The 14170-nt window shown below is 47.8% G+C and overlaps 1 protein-coding gene and 1 long non-coding RNA gene across 9 annotated transcripts in view; one reads left to right on the forward strand and one right to left on the reverse strand.

Moving 5' to 3' along the window:
- Positions 1-6180, reverse strand: part of RREB1 (ras responsive element binding protein 1) — a 127113-nt gene extending 120933 nt beyond the window's left edge. For 4 of the 8 annotated variants that reach the window (XM_075493878.1, XM_075493884.1, XM_075493880.1 and 1 more), the window contains exon 1: positions 5655-5939. In XM_075493878.1, the coding sequence (XP_075349993.1) occupies positions 5655-5694 (40 nt within the window). In that variant the 5' untranslated portion in view covers positions 5695-5939. The other 4 variants (XM_075493879.1, XM_075493881.1, XM_075493885.1 and 1 more) reach the window with 4 other exon arrangements.
- LOC142405831 (uncharacterized) lies at positions 4899-7061 on the forward strand. The gene is made up of 2 exons (XR_012774354.1): positions 4899-5037; positions 5410-7061. It is a non-coding gene; the product is annotated as an uncharacterized LOC142405831 (long non-coding RNA).
- The last annotated feature ends 7109 nt before the right edge of the window (positions 7062-14170 follow it).

A 14170-nucleotide genomic window follows, 5' to 3' on the forward strand; every position in this document is an offset into this window, starting at 1 on the left:
GTTGAATCACTCTGAATAAACAGTCTCCACCCATCAACTACTTCTTTTGTGTAAAGCACCTATTCAAAGGCAACCACCTTTATTGATTGCTAGGCTGGCCAACCTGGAAGCTGAAAGCCAGTATAAAAAAAAAAAAAAAAAAAAAAGCAGGATACACCAGAAGGCCTGTGCTGTTTCTAAAGGAAGCACAGGTCCAGGCCCTGCTCAGTTACATCAGGACAATTCCTTTCTGACTGCAGGAGGCTGCTCTAACAGGTTTAACACCGGCACAGCCACGAGCCAAGGATCCCACTGGCTCTTCTCCCTTTTATCCAGGCCCTTTTCCTTGTTCTGACCCTTTTCCAGCACAACACGAACACAACAGGAGTCCACAGCATATGCCCTAGCTGGCAATTATTTGTACTTTGAACATTTCATAATAAAGCATTAGCACAAGCTCTAAATAAGTTTTGTCACCCTGCTCTGAGTAAAACGCTGAGGGAAGGGAAGTGAGATGCTCAGGTACTGCTGCCTCGGAAGCCCGCACTCTTCTAAGTCACTGGCCCTCAAATGTTGCTATTTAAAACAGGGTGGGGTGGAGGGAACACCTTCAGGTGGGAAAAACATCATGACTGCCAGACATGAAAGATAAGCCATCATCAGATTTCTTGCACCGAAGAAGAACAAAGAGTCAATGCTCCTGAAATTCCTGTTCAGAAGTACCCCAGAACAGAGCCAGCACTTCCCACCTCAGCCAACCTCACCTATTTTCATTTGTAATCAAACGCTGATAACCAAACCTGGCCTGGCAAAGCTCTGCAAGTTTCAAGCCCTTCCTGGCTCCACACAAATAGCTAACTTTTCAGTGTATCACCAGAGAGTGGCATTTCAAAAGATACCCAAGTCCTGCCTTTGAAATCCCTGCCTATAAAGATGCTTCTAAATAGGGCGGGGGGGGGGGGGGGGGCTGCAGCTCCCATAGGTGCTGGTTTATGTAGGATAGCAAAAAAAAAACACAAGCCAAAAAAACCCAGCACATACAGAGAAAGGATTCCTTATACGCCTCCCCAAAGAAAATCTGCTTTAACTGCTGAACAACAACTTGGCAAGTCAGATCTCCCACCCCAAAATAAGAAACGAGCTGTTGCATGGTCTCAGAAGGCAATTCCTTCTCACCCTCAAAGTTTACATCTGCTCCTCGAGACACTTTCCAGCAAAGCTGCAGGGTACCTGAGCACTCCATCCACGATGAAACTGTACTCAAAAGAACAGGGAGCAGTTCCTGGCCCCTTTCCAAGCTGCAGAATACTCTTGAAAAAGAGTATTTTAAAGCTGTAATCCCATGACTGACCGTCTTGCTTGAATTCAGGAAGGAGGTGAAAGAAAAAGACACAGAGCAACAGGCATTCTCACTACCTTCAGGAGAACCGAAAGCAGCGCTACCATCCTCCTCTACAATTATCTCCCAAGAAAGAAGCTACCACATCATCAAGGCAGCCGTCTCAAACTGGTCCAGTAACATGGTCCAATAATACGCTCATTTTAAAACAACCTTTATTGCGCTGAAAGAAGACATGATTTCACATGTTTTAAGAGTGTACACCTAAAACACAGATTTCCAAACTTAGGCACCATTCATCAAAAAGTTAAAAGGGGCTTTTTCTGCACATGCATAGGTTTCAGACTAACAGGATTTACTTGTTTTCTGCCTGTTCCTGGGGAACCTTTGCAAGACTGTCCCTACAGGCTGCTATCCAACATACATCAGATGCTCTTGGAGCAACAGATAACTCTGGAAGGACATTTGCAAAGGGCACAAATCGAGGGCCCAATGCTGGTAAAATTTAGGCATACTGGGGGAGGGTGGAATTACGCCTGTATGTAGATAACGTGAACACTCGACAGTCCCCCGGAAAGCTTTATTCATGCATCTAAGTATTTTTTTCAGGTGTTTTATTATAAAAAAAATGTATTTTAAGTCAATAAAAAAATTATTGCAACTTAAAAAGTGAATCCCTTACAAAAACACTCAGGTTAATTTTAGCATCCTTCTGTTTAGCTGCTTAGCAACACTTATCCTATGACCTTCTAAGCACCACCTACTTTTACAAGGGATAATGAATATAACCAAAGGGATTTATCTATATGTTTTTAATCTATACAATGTAAGTACACGAACAGTTTCTATTTAAATGAGAAATCCAACTGAGAGCAATCCAAACTATTTCTGCTTAAGAAGAAACTTTCACAGGCTAAAGTCAAGCTACTGTTACGACTGCAGTGTGACTTCAACACAGGCAAAGTGATAAAATCCTTAAGGATTGAGAAAAGCACTACAGAAGTCAATGTTTGTATGCCTTGGGAAATGCTGCACTTGCCTTTGGTACCAAAGGAGATTCTAGATATTGCTAACAGATAATGAAGACATTCGTCTTTCCCCGTTTTGAAACGTTAAGAATCTCCTGACCCTCAGAATCAAAAACAAAAGCCATTCGGTCAGAAGGTCAGTGAATGTTATAAAGACTTAAGAATGGGTGCACAACCTGGGTGAGCTGAGTCAGAATAACATGTGTCACTACACTGAAATCTGCAAGCAAATAAAGTTTCAAACACCCAGGTCTGGGTGAAAAAACATATAAACAAACAAACAAAACCCAGCCAGCAAACACCCTGTTGTATTCTGTCTTAATACCAAGCCAAAAATATATATATATATTCTTTAGGGTCATTAGTTATTAAAAGAAATGTCTAAGAGTGGCTACATAAATAGTCACTACTGATGGACAAACAACAGTTTGACAACTAGAAGCTGCCTGTGAAATTAGAGCAGAAGAAAAGTTTACTCAATTGTACTTAAAGGACGGTGTTTTTCCAACTACATGCTACGAATTCAGTTCCAAATACAGCTACCGGGAGGAGGAAGGTGAGGGAGCAAAAGAGGCCGCACTGGGCCGAGCACAGCTGCCCAGTAGCAACAGAGGAGGCTGGATGTGTCCCTGCCGGCAGGTGAGGGAGAGCCCTGGTACTCTGATTGATTGGATGATGGATTCATGCTGTTTCTGGGTTTCTAACAAACAAAAGGGTCTATTCTTCCCTGGATGTACCCAACTCCCGTTAAGGCTAATCGGCATTATGCAGGCACACCAAGAAAAGACTATATACCCTTAAGTCTTCAAAGAGAAAATTAAAACCTAAAACAAATATGGCTGGCCTGACCCTGAGTCACTGCATCCCTTTCACGCACGCTGACCCTGTGGAAAACAGGAACTGCGGTAACAAAACTCAGCGCTTGTGTCAAAACGACAGACCTCAACGAAAAAACTTCAGCCATCGTAACAGCTGTCCTCTGTGCGCTGCAGGGGTGACAAGACGGCGTTATTTAGCAACTGCTCCTGGTGTTAATAAGCAAATTTTCTTCCAAGGCGCAGGGCTGGAGTCTGGGGTTGGAACGGTAAGAAACACCAACTGCATTTGCTGTCTCTCCTACACCACTGCCCCCAAATCACACTGAACTAGACGTCTAACTACTTTCTCAAACACCTAACCGCACTTGATCTTATCTACAACAGAAGACAGGGGAAAGAGGGAGTCGGGATTAAAACTGGATGGTCGCTTCCCCCCCTCTTCCCTCCAGAAATCAGTTCAGCAGCTCCTGGGCAGGATGCTGGCTCCTCGACGGGCAGGACCAGAGCATCAGCTCCGGGCCGGACACCCCGGCGCGGCCGTGGGAGGGCGGCGGGGCACGGAGGCGCCCGGGCCTCCGCGGGTGCGCAGGGAAATGTGCTGAGCCAGGAGAAGCGCTCTCCTCCTGTGTAACCCAGCGAGGATGCCGGGCAGGCGAAGATATTGCAGCCGAGAGGTGAAACGGGGAAAATAAAAAAAAAAGAGAGCGGGGGAAAAAAAAAAGAAAAAGCAAGCGTGCGTGCGGAGGGGAGGCGGGGGAGAAGTGCAGGGAGAAGAAGCCAGAGGAAACTTATCTGCGACATGACAAAGTTCAATCCACCGCCCTCCCTCCTCTGCTGAAAAAAAAAGTTGCAGCATCTCGGCGCGCCGCGCTCCCCGCGGCCCGGCCCGGCCCGGCCCGGCCCTGCTCTGCTCTGCCCAACAACAGCCGCGCCCGGCCCGGCCCGCGCCCCCCGCGCCCCAGCACCGTCGGCGGATGGAGGGGGGGAGGCGGCAGCCCCCCAGCCCCGTGCGTTATTAACTGGGCGGGAGGATCTGCCTCGCATCCTCAGGGCGGCCCCCGCGGAGTCGCCGGGGGGGGTCCCGGCCCGTAGCAACGGCGATGGGGAGCGCAGTCGCCTGAGAGACGAGTCGCGGCTGGCTCCCATCCGCACCGGGCACCGGCGGCGGGGGGGGCGGCAGCCGCGCGGCCCGAAACTTTGTTTTCACGCGAAACACCGCCGCTGCGGGGGGGTCTCCACCGCCCCCCCTCCCCGCCAAGATGGGGGGTGAAGGGGGCGAGGGCGGCCCCGGACCGGACTCTCCCCCCCCCCACCCACCCCCCCCCCGCCTCGGATGCTGCCCGGCTCCTTCCTGTAGTGGTGACGCCGCCCGGGCGTCCCTGCCCGCCGCTGGCCCCGCCGCGCAGGGATGTGTCCCTGGCACCGCACAAAGACAGCGGGGGGGGACGGGACACCCGCGGGGGGCAGCGGCCCTACCACCCCCCCCGGGCCAGGCTCCCCCCTGCCGCCGCGCAGGCCGGGAGGGGAAAGGACACGCACGTCCCTCCCGGGGGGGGTGGGGGGGTGGAGAAAGAGGAGGAAAGGGGAGAAAATAAAGTAAAATAAAGAAGAGGGGGAGAGAGGAGAGGGGAGGGGTACCGGGGTGCCGAGGAAGGGCAGGCACGGCCGGCCGGCCCCGCCGGGGCGGTGGGGGGGCGGAAAGTCAGCGGAGAGATGCGCGGCGCAAGCCGGCTCTACCTGCGAAGAAGGGGCGCCTTCATCCCAGCTGCCCAGCTCCGGCGCGGCCCTCCCGTCCGGGAACAGCGGGCAGGGGCCGCCGCGGGACCCGCCGCCACCGCCGGCAGGAAAATAAGCCCGAAGGAAAAGTTAAAAGGCAAGAGGCTGCGGGCTCGGGAGACGGGGGCGAGCCGGGCTAGAAGATGTTGCTTCCTCGCAGCCCCATCCAAATTGTGGCGGTGGCTGGTTAAAAATAAACTTTGCAGCAGGAGGGGGGGGATGATCTGGCCGGATTCCTGAGCTCAGACGGTTTAATATGGATGAGCATCAGGTCCTGAAGGCAAAACGCCGCGGCTGGTGCCGCTGGTTGGTAGAAAGTCTGCAACAGGGAAGGGAAAAAAAAAAACCCAGGAGCCGCGGAGGGAGGAGAGGAGAGGGAGGAGCGGGGGAAGGGAAGAGGGAGGCTGCACGAACTCATCATCATCTCCACCGCTGCCAGCCAAACTTTTTTTCCTCTTTTTTTTTAAAGGAAACTTTTCTCCCCCCCAACAAGCATTTCATTTTTTAAAGAAGTCGCACGACCAGCCGACACGCTGCAACGTCCTCGCCCCCGCGCCTGCCCCCTCCCAGAAGTTTATTTTTCCTCCTCTTTCCTTCTCCCCCCCCTTAAGAAAAAGAAAGGAAGAAAAAAAAAAAAGAGATCCCTCCGGAGTTAAGGCACGCTCCTGCCCTTTGTGAGGGAGCGCGGCGGCCGGGCAGCCCCGCGGTACTTACGCCGGACTTTGCTGGGGCTGGGCTGCTTGCGCCGCGACATGCCGGGAGGATGGGCCGCCGGGGGGGCGCGGGGGCGCGCCGGGGGGAGCGCGCACGGGAGGGAGCCGCAAACTTGTTCCGGAAAAAGGAATCAAAATGGCGTTTCTGTGGATGTGCAAAGTTCATCAACTCCGCGCTAACTTCCCGTCCTCCGCGCCTCCCTGGAGGGGAGAGATGGGCACGGTTAGGGACCCCGCCGCGCCGGCCGCGCTCCGCGGGCGCCCCCGCCCCCTGCCCGCCCCCGCGCTGCCCCGCGCACCCTGATAAGGAGACACATCACGTGTCGCTCCGGCTCCTCTCCCGGGGACGCGCTACCGCGGCAGCCTGTTGCAAATAGCATCTCTGTCGGCCCTCGGCGCGGGGAGGGGCGCCCGGGGAGCGGGGCGAGCGCGGCTTTCCCCCCTCCTCCGCCCGGCCCGCCGCGCACCGGCCCCGCCGCCGGCAGCGCAGCGGCGGAATGCCCCGGGCCGGCGGGGGGGGAGCGGGGGGGCGGCCAGGTGCCACGCGGCGCCCCGCGCCCTCCCGCCGGCCGCGCCCGCGGGGCTCTCCCGGGCGGGCCGGGCCTGGCCGGCCGGCGGCCGCGCTCCCGGGCGGGCGTGCGTGTCCCCCCGCCGCCGGCGGCGGCTGTCCCCGGCCGCGGCGGGCGCTCGGGGCTGGAGCGCATCCGGAGCCGCCGGCGGCGGGCGGTGGCGGTGCCGCGCTGCCGGTGCTGGCTTTAGGAATTCATCTGGGCTCTCCGCTGGCCGTGGAAATGTCTGTGCATCCTCCTCCTCCTCCTCCTCCTCCTCCCAGCCCGGCGCCTCACCAGGTACAGCGGCGGCAGGCAGGAATCCGCTGCTGCCCGTGCAGGAGTCGGCTTCTGCTTGTGTTTGTTTGTTTCCTCGGAAAACTTTCGTCCTTGCGCGGTTTGGGTCCCTTGCTGGGGTCGGTCATCCCTCCGGCTGACGAAACCTGAAGGACATGAAATTTAACAGGACCCAGAACGGCAGCGTAGGAACAGGAGGTGCAAATGCCGTCTCTAATCAAAGGCAAGATTGGGACGTTTGCAAATAGAGGTAGTTACAAACGGCACGGGCGCTGTGTATGGCACTGCAGGTACCGTCCTTTCCCTCGCTTTCACTGCGGTGGAAGCTCAAAGATGTAGAAGACTCCACAAGTGATGGAGAGGTGTTCAGCGTCGCGGGGATTTCACTTTTAAGCCGGCACCGGTTTAGAGTCCTGTGGCGAATAACAACAGGACATAAAAATAAAATATCTGGAAATACTCCATCCTGAAAGCTCGATGGAAAAGGAAAAATAAAGCAAAACTGCTTGCGAGGAGTGCCGTAACGGGTACAGGAGGAACCGGTTGACACTTTAAGGAAATGATTATTTACACTATTTCTAAAGCTACTAAAACTAGGCCTTTTAAAGCTGTTATTGGTGAGATGGAAGCCGAAGTCGCAGGCTGTTTTTTAAAGAAATCAAGTCCTGGCCTGTAGGCAAAAGGCTTGTACCAGCTTACCTGGTATCCTATCTCCTGACTGAAAAGGGATTCGCCTGGAAAGGAAGGCTAAATTCCGGGTATGTGGCAGTAAGCCCTCAACCAACTCTTTTCACAAACAGTCTTTTGCCTGTAAGGTGTCGTTATTAACTTCCTTTGCGCCGTTCTTATCAAATACTGGATAAAGGCATACAGGTCAGGAATACACAGGACCTGTCTCAAAGACATGAGCTGTGCTTCATGTCAGGAATAACTCTCTTCCCTTCCGGACTCCAAGTAAAACACCTGCAGGTCTGGTGATCTGGAACCTGGAAATGCCAAAATTGCAAAACCAAAAGGGACACACGTGTATTCAGAACACAAAACTGCAGCTTTAACTTACGTGCATTTGTTGTGATGGTTTCTGCAGGCTCAATTTTTGTCAGCCAAACTTTGTGCAGTATTACACGTGAGCCTTGTGTATGAATTTCGCTTAAAAATAAATTAAGCTCTGTTAAAGTGGAGTTGCTGACTGACAGAACAGCTATATAATAGTTTACCCCACAATATAGCAGCAAACATTAGAAAGTGCATTCTGATTCTTCTGCTACAAGGCGCTTATTTTACCAAAAAACAATCACGGGAAGTCATTAAAAATAAATTAATTGTAAAGTGTCTTTAACCTTTTCATCTCTGTCCCCAGTATACCTGCCAACCTGCAGTGGCAGAACGGTTGGTAAATTCAGTGGCTTTATAGCCAGCTTACATCTTTACTTCAGTATCTCTTGCGGTCAGGCACCCAATTAAACAAAAACCTGAACAGTTGTCCATCTCAAGCTCAGCCCTTAAAACACGTTGTTCACATTGGAAGACTGCCATGATTTTAGCCTGCATGGCGCGCACACACAATCTGCGGAGATTAGGCCTACAAGTTTACAACCTAAGGCCTTGTTTGCGCAGACATTTACATAAATTGCTGTAATTGAAACTGGCACAAATTCCTGTATGGATGATCATCTTTGGAGGCTGGCAACGCGTGTCTCATTGACCTGTGGCTGATCTCTCTAGAACAGTCTTAGACGCATTTTGGACCACCTCTGCGCATGAAGATTCCCATCCACCATCACTGTACTTTCTAACTTCAGAGGTGCTTAAGCAGCCTTCCTCACGGGAAGTTTAGCAAGCGGGTAGACATAACACAAAAACAAGTGGTGTTCAATTCAGCGTCTGAAATCTGCTCTAGAAACATGGACGTGCAGTTATGTAGGTATTGTAAAGGTTGCACTGGAAAAAAGTCAGGATTTTAATGCTTGGAGAAAATATATAGATTTTTTTAATCACTTTTATATTTTTATGTTTTAAACATCCCTATTCTTACAGAGAAATGTAATGAAGGGTGAATCAGCACATACTATGTTACGTGAATGCTGTAAAAAAACAAGTTACAACAAAAAAAATTAACTACCGAGGTTTGTGAAATAATAAAAAGTGGTATGTCTTTAACAGTTTCAGAATGAATTTTAATTCTGGGCTATTGCAGGGCAAGAGAAATTAAAATAACTCTGTTTCCAAACTTTCCATCATTTGAACTTTTATAACACATCAGAGAGGTCAAAACCCACTGTGGTCTAAGACTGAATGTGAAATTTTGAGCAAATGGTTTCATTTTTTTTAATTCCAGTGAAAGAGAAAGTAGAAATATTTTTTGTCTAATAAAAACCACTGTTATGAATAAAATGACTCTCCCAAAACATTATTACATTGCTTATATGATACAGCTATCCCTTTCACTCTGCATTTTCTACCATCTGCATTGCTGTGTTTTATCCCATCTCCTCTCATCGCTCTATTTATGACAGTTGAAGTATTTAGTCTTTGTTTTCCTACGACTGCACATGGTTTGTATACTTTCTGGATATCGTGACATCAATACTCAGCAGTGATGGTAAACCTGCTAAGGGGCAAGAAGACTTTCTCTGACTTCTATATAACCCTCACACACCTCTCTGGTCCTACACAGTGATGTTAAATGCAGTGAACAATAATACAAATAAAACCAATAGTTTTGTGAAGGTATTTTGTGTATTACCAATTTCATTAAGACCACTGGGTGACATAGCCATGTTGGCGACATCCCAAGAAAAGGACAACTCTGCCCCCACCTACAATTCAAATATCAGAGATGCTGATTAAAGGTGTTCAAGGAGAGAAGAAAAACAGGATGTGTAGCTCATATGAAGGCCGCAACTTGAGGATACAACATTGTCTTAAAGCACAGAGACTAAAGCAGACATTGGCATTAAAAGAGGAGGTAAAGGTTAGCGAACAAATCTTTGTTTTTATTCTTATTAGACATTATCAGTGTTCTCTGCTTTAGATACTGGTATTTAGAAGTTACTTTAATTTCTTGCAATGTTTACACATCCCTTTCAGCCAAAAGTAACTCAGTTTGGGGCAGCTCTCTTGGGTAAGGAGTATTTTACACGCTTTAAGAGGCAGCATTGGGCCCTGACTTTCTAACGCCTCAGGACTGCATTTGAGGGCTGGGTGAGGGCAGCTGCCAGGAGCCAGCTCCCTTGCCCTGACGCGTGGCTGCCCAGCCACAGAGGATGTCGGAGGCATTGGAGGTCCCGTCTGCTGCCTCAGCTTATGCCTGTGCAGCATCCGGACTTCTCTCACCGCCATCCTATTCCTGATGCCCTCGCTCGTGCCAAGAGGCAGAACTCAGCTGACGTACTAACATAGGGAAAAGCCTGCTTGGAGGATCAGAGAATACAGCCCCAAGGGCTTTGAGAAATAAGTCCTTCTAAAACCTAAGACCAAAAGAAATGCTCGAATTTCCTTTACGTTTCAACCAGGTATTTCTTTAAATGAACAAACATACCACTGCTGGGTCTTCTCATGGGCTGGGGTTTTGTTTTGCTTTGGAGGTTTTTTTTCCTTCAACTGAGACACAGGTTTCTTGGATCAAAAACTCCTTAAGAACAAACACAGAACTGACAAGTGTGACCACCATACGGGCAGGGTAATTATACAGAATAAAAGGGGGAAAGTTCAATTAAATCTATTTCCTAAAAAATGCTTGGAAAACTAAACTTGATGCATTCGTGCAGTGGAAAACCACGCACAAAAACACATCACGTAAGACCAGCCGCAAACTCTCTCAGAGCATTTGTTGGATGACACAGCATCACACAGCATTCCCGTTTTCCCCGTGTGGGTAAATGTGATGCACAACCATGCTCAGCTGCCTCGGCCTCTGGAAATCGAGCAGCTGGGGAGCAAGGGAGCAGAGTGGTGGAACTTGCTCCTGCAGCAACCCCACCCATTATCTCCAAGGGCAGCTTTGCATGATCAGAAAGTCAAGGCCGAAGCTTCAGTCCAAACTTATCTTAACATTAGCCTTTAGTGAGTGAAAGAAAAGTTGAGGTAACACAGCATGCTTAAGCAATTTCCCTCACATCTCATCAGGCTAGCAGTGCCAAAGCTGGAAATAAAATACATCTTCCCCCCAAAATCCCAGTGTAGTTCTTCAGGTACCAAGCCATCCACTCTGCTTTATGACCTGTTCTCAGCAAACAGTATTTTAGTGATAACACACAGCAAAAATAAAAGATCGAGTGCTAAGAATTTGCTCCCTGTTTGCTCTGAGCCGTTTCAACAGCGCAAAACAGACCTTGAGCTGACTCACCTAGCCGGCTAAGACTACCTCTTGTCTAAGGACTCATCTGGAAATACAAAGACAGTATTTCTGAAACCCACACTACTTTTTTCCCCTATTGATCACAGCCTGTAGGGCATATTGCAGGACTGCTTGAAGTCTCTGGCTGCAATAATTGCTGGCCCCATCTCCTTCTCTCCTTTCACTGTGGGAGTCTCCGGCAGATGGATGCAATGCAAGCAGCCCTGCTGCTGGGACTGGACCAGCTTGATGAACTAGTCCCTTCCCCAGCCCTCATTTTCAGGGTGTAAAAAGTAGCATAAACTATTCCCCTAAACTATTTTAGCAATGACCAATGTTTCTAAATCCTTTTGGGGGAAGATCAACAACTGAAACCTATTCTTTCAGGTATATAGGATTGTATATGCCACATCCTATATACAATGTAACTGTAGAGAGTGGCTAAAGTGATATGTCAGCAACTGACATGTCTTTCAGCCTTGTAACCAAAACAAAGAAAAGGGACACAAAAGAGTGTTATTACAATTTTAGTAACCAAAACTCTTAAAAGAGGAGGATTTAAAAAACCAGTACATTTTAAATGAATAAAACTAAGTAAGATCCCCCCTGCACACTTGATTACTTCGCAAATTTTGGAACAGCACAGCCTACTTATTCCTCAGACTGTTTAAAAATGTAGCGTGAAAAAACTATTAAGCCGACGTTTCACATTTACATTCTCAAACAGTTCTGTGATCACTATCGTTCAGCCTCAGAAACAGGTTGTATAGCCATAGCCCATGTGCAAGCGTGTCTGTGTAGAGATGGAGTGGGAAAAAGAACAACAGTAAGCAAAACCATCCACTGCAATACTTTCACTTCTTTTAAAACTCTGCATTGTTGTCCAGAAGCTTTTGTTGCCAGGTAATGCAAAAAACACAAGTGTGCAAAAAGAAGTTAGTGTTTAATGCCCAGCTTGTGACTCGGTACTGAATGTGACCTGTTTCATTCTTATTGACCACCCAGCCTCTCACACCTAATTGATTGTTAGTTTAAATGTGATTATTTTCCCTCCTGAAGGCAAGTAGTAAGCCAGCTGTGTGTTTCCCCATGTCTCATTTGCTAGGGAGAGCTGATTCTGAAACCTCTCACAAACAAAATAAGTGCTCACGCTAACAGCGACTTCTTCGTGTTCAGTCGTTCAAAGGGCTGCTGTAGCACCAGTGGAGAGACATCAGCAGCTAAAGGAAGGCAGCGATATCCAGCTAAAGCATTACTTACTATCTTTTGGCATTATAGGCTATAGATGGAAAATACCTGCTCTTCATTCCCCGAGGCTGCCACAGTATTGCTCTATGCAATATACTTTTCAGTACTGTCTTTGTTTAGTTTTAAATATCCTCAGTTATGGGGGATTCAACAGGTTCTGTTGGGAGTGTGGTCCCTACTCTTGCAGATTTTGCTGCTAGGACGTTTCTCTTGATTTTTCCAGCCTACATTTTTATTTTCTTAACTTCATGCCACAGCTAATTATAGCTCAAAGAGTGCAAGTAGAAAAGGGGGTGGGAAAGAAGGAAACCCCAACCAGCCCAGGGAAAATACAGTAGACAGTGCTTTGAGATGCACCCACAAAGCAGCAGAAAATAAGCGGAGAGGGCCGGCAAGTAGCAGAGAAGTGAAGAAATAGGAAGTGAGGCAGCAGTCATGAAGAAAGTATGCAAGGGAGCAGTTACCCTGCAGGGAAGGAAAAAGCAGGACAACTTTCAAGGGCAGAGATTAATGTAACTTGGGGGGAGGCTGCAGTGACAGGATTTGGGGAAGAGAAGAGAGAAACCGAACTACCAGGGAAAAATGGCCAGTGGATGCGGTAGACAAAGAATCAAGGGGGAAGCAGAAGAAAATGGTAGGGCTCAGGTAAATGAGCATGAAAAGAGCCGCTTGTGCTTTTGTACCTACTTAAATTGTGCTTCGTGCCTCCTTAAACCAGAGGCAAAATTGCCTAGGGACAGGTCTGTGCCATAAAGTTATGCAGGCCTACTTACACTAGTCAGATGTACAAAGGGATATGATTTGCAACTGAGGTTAAAACCGAGCTATGCTACCAAAAGCAGCAAATGTTCACAGTTATGCAGTCAGAACTATACTTTCACCAGTGCAGCTTGTGTCATTCAGACAATGATAAGATAAGCCACGCTGGCAAAAGAACAGTTTTGCTGATGTAAATTGTATCGGGGGTAGATATACACCTCTGCTGCAGCGTACAGGGGTGTAACTACAGCAGATTGTCCATAACAGAGACATGATTAAGACAGGTAAAAGGAATTCTTCTACTGACATAATAAAATGACTTCCACAACAACAGCAAAAACTGTCAGCAGAAGGTTTCTCCTGGCAGAAAAAGATAGCTTTGTGGACCGGAGGGGTGTAAGATAGGGATGTGTTTTAGATCATTTCTGGAGCTTTCATATAAGAAAATACTTGCTTGTACAAAAAGAAAACTCAATACTTGCAAAGTGTCTGAATATTAGGAAAAAGTCGATAAAACAAATAAAAGAGCATTTAAGTCCTAATATTGACACTTGTACCTTCATTTATCATTCAACATTCACTTATCTTAATTTTTAAATAAAGGATTCTTGAGAAGAAAGTATTCTCAATACATTTTTCTGCATTCCTGTCTTCAGCTTGTATAATAGGTAACGTGTTCCATAATCTTATTTCCTCCTGTGCAATACCAAGAAGGTGAAAACTCTCTTAATGAGCATCTAGAGAGGAAAGATCTGGTAGACAGGGTAGATGTGCTACTGAACATATTTTTTTTCCTTTTCAATTACTTTGGTGGTCAGATGGGACTGTGCTCTATCTAAAATGAAACTTGAAAAGGAAAAAAACCCCAAACCACTATTATTAAAATGAGAGTAAGAGAGCTGTTACCTGAAATGATTCACTGAATGGAAATCTCGACTCTTGAAACAAATGTTTTCTAGGAACAGGGCACAGACATCAGCCTCTTCCTCAAAAGAACTGCGAGTAACTAGAAAGGGCAGAAAACATTTAAACTCCAAATTTTCAGCTTACAATCAGTGGCCCATGTGCTTACAGCAAAGGACTACATTGTTTGGGATTAATGTCTATGAAAATATCCTGAAATCCTAACAGTCATGCAATATTTTTCCTGCAACCTCTTGTGAACTGATAATAGATTGCTGTGCCTCCCTAAACTCACCGGTGGAATAATCTTCTCAGCTATTACTTTTGATAAAATGGCAACTGTAAATAAGATTTTCTCTAATAATTTTCTGAACAATCTTATGTACTCACTTCACATAGACCTTCTGAGTTTGTTTCATTAAG

Source organism: Mycteria americana, chromosome 2, assembly GCF_035582795.1.
Source record: "Mycteria americana isolate JAX WOST 10 ecotype Jacksonville Zoo and Gardens chromosome 2, USCA_MyAme_1.0, whole genome shotgun sequence".
Lineage (NCBI taxonomy): Eukaryota > Metazoa > Chordata > Aves > Ciconiiformes > Ciconiidae > Mycteria > Mycteria americana.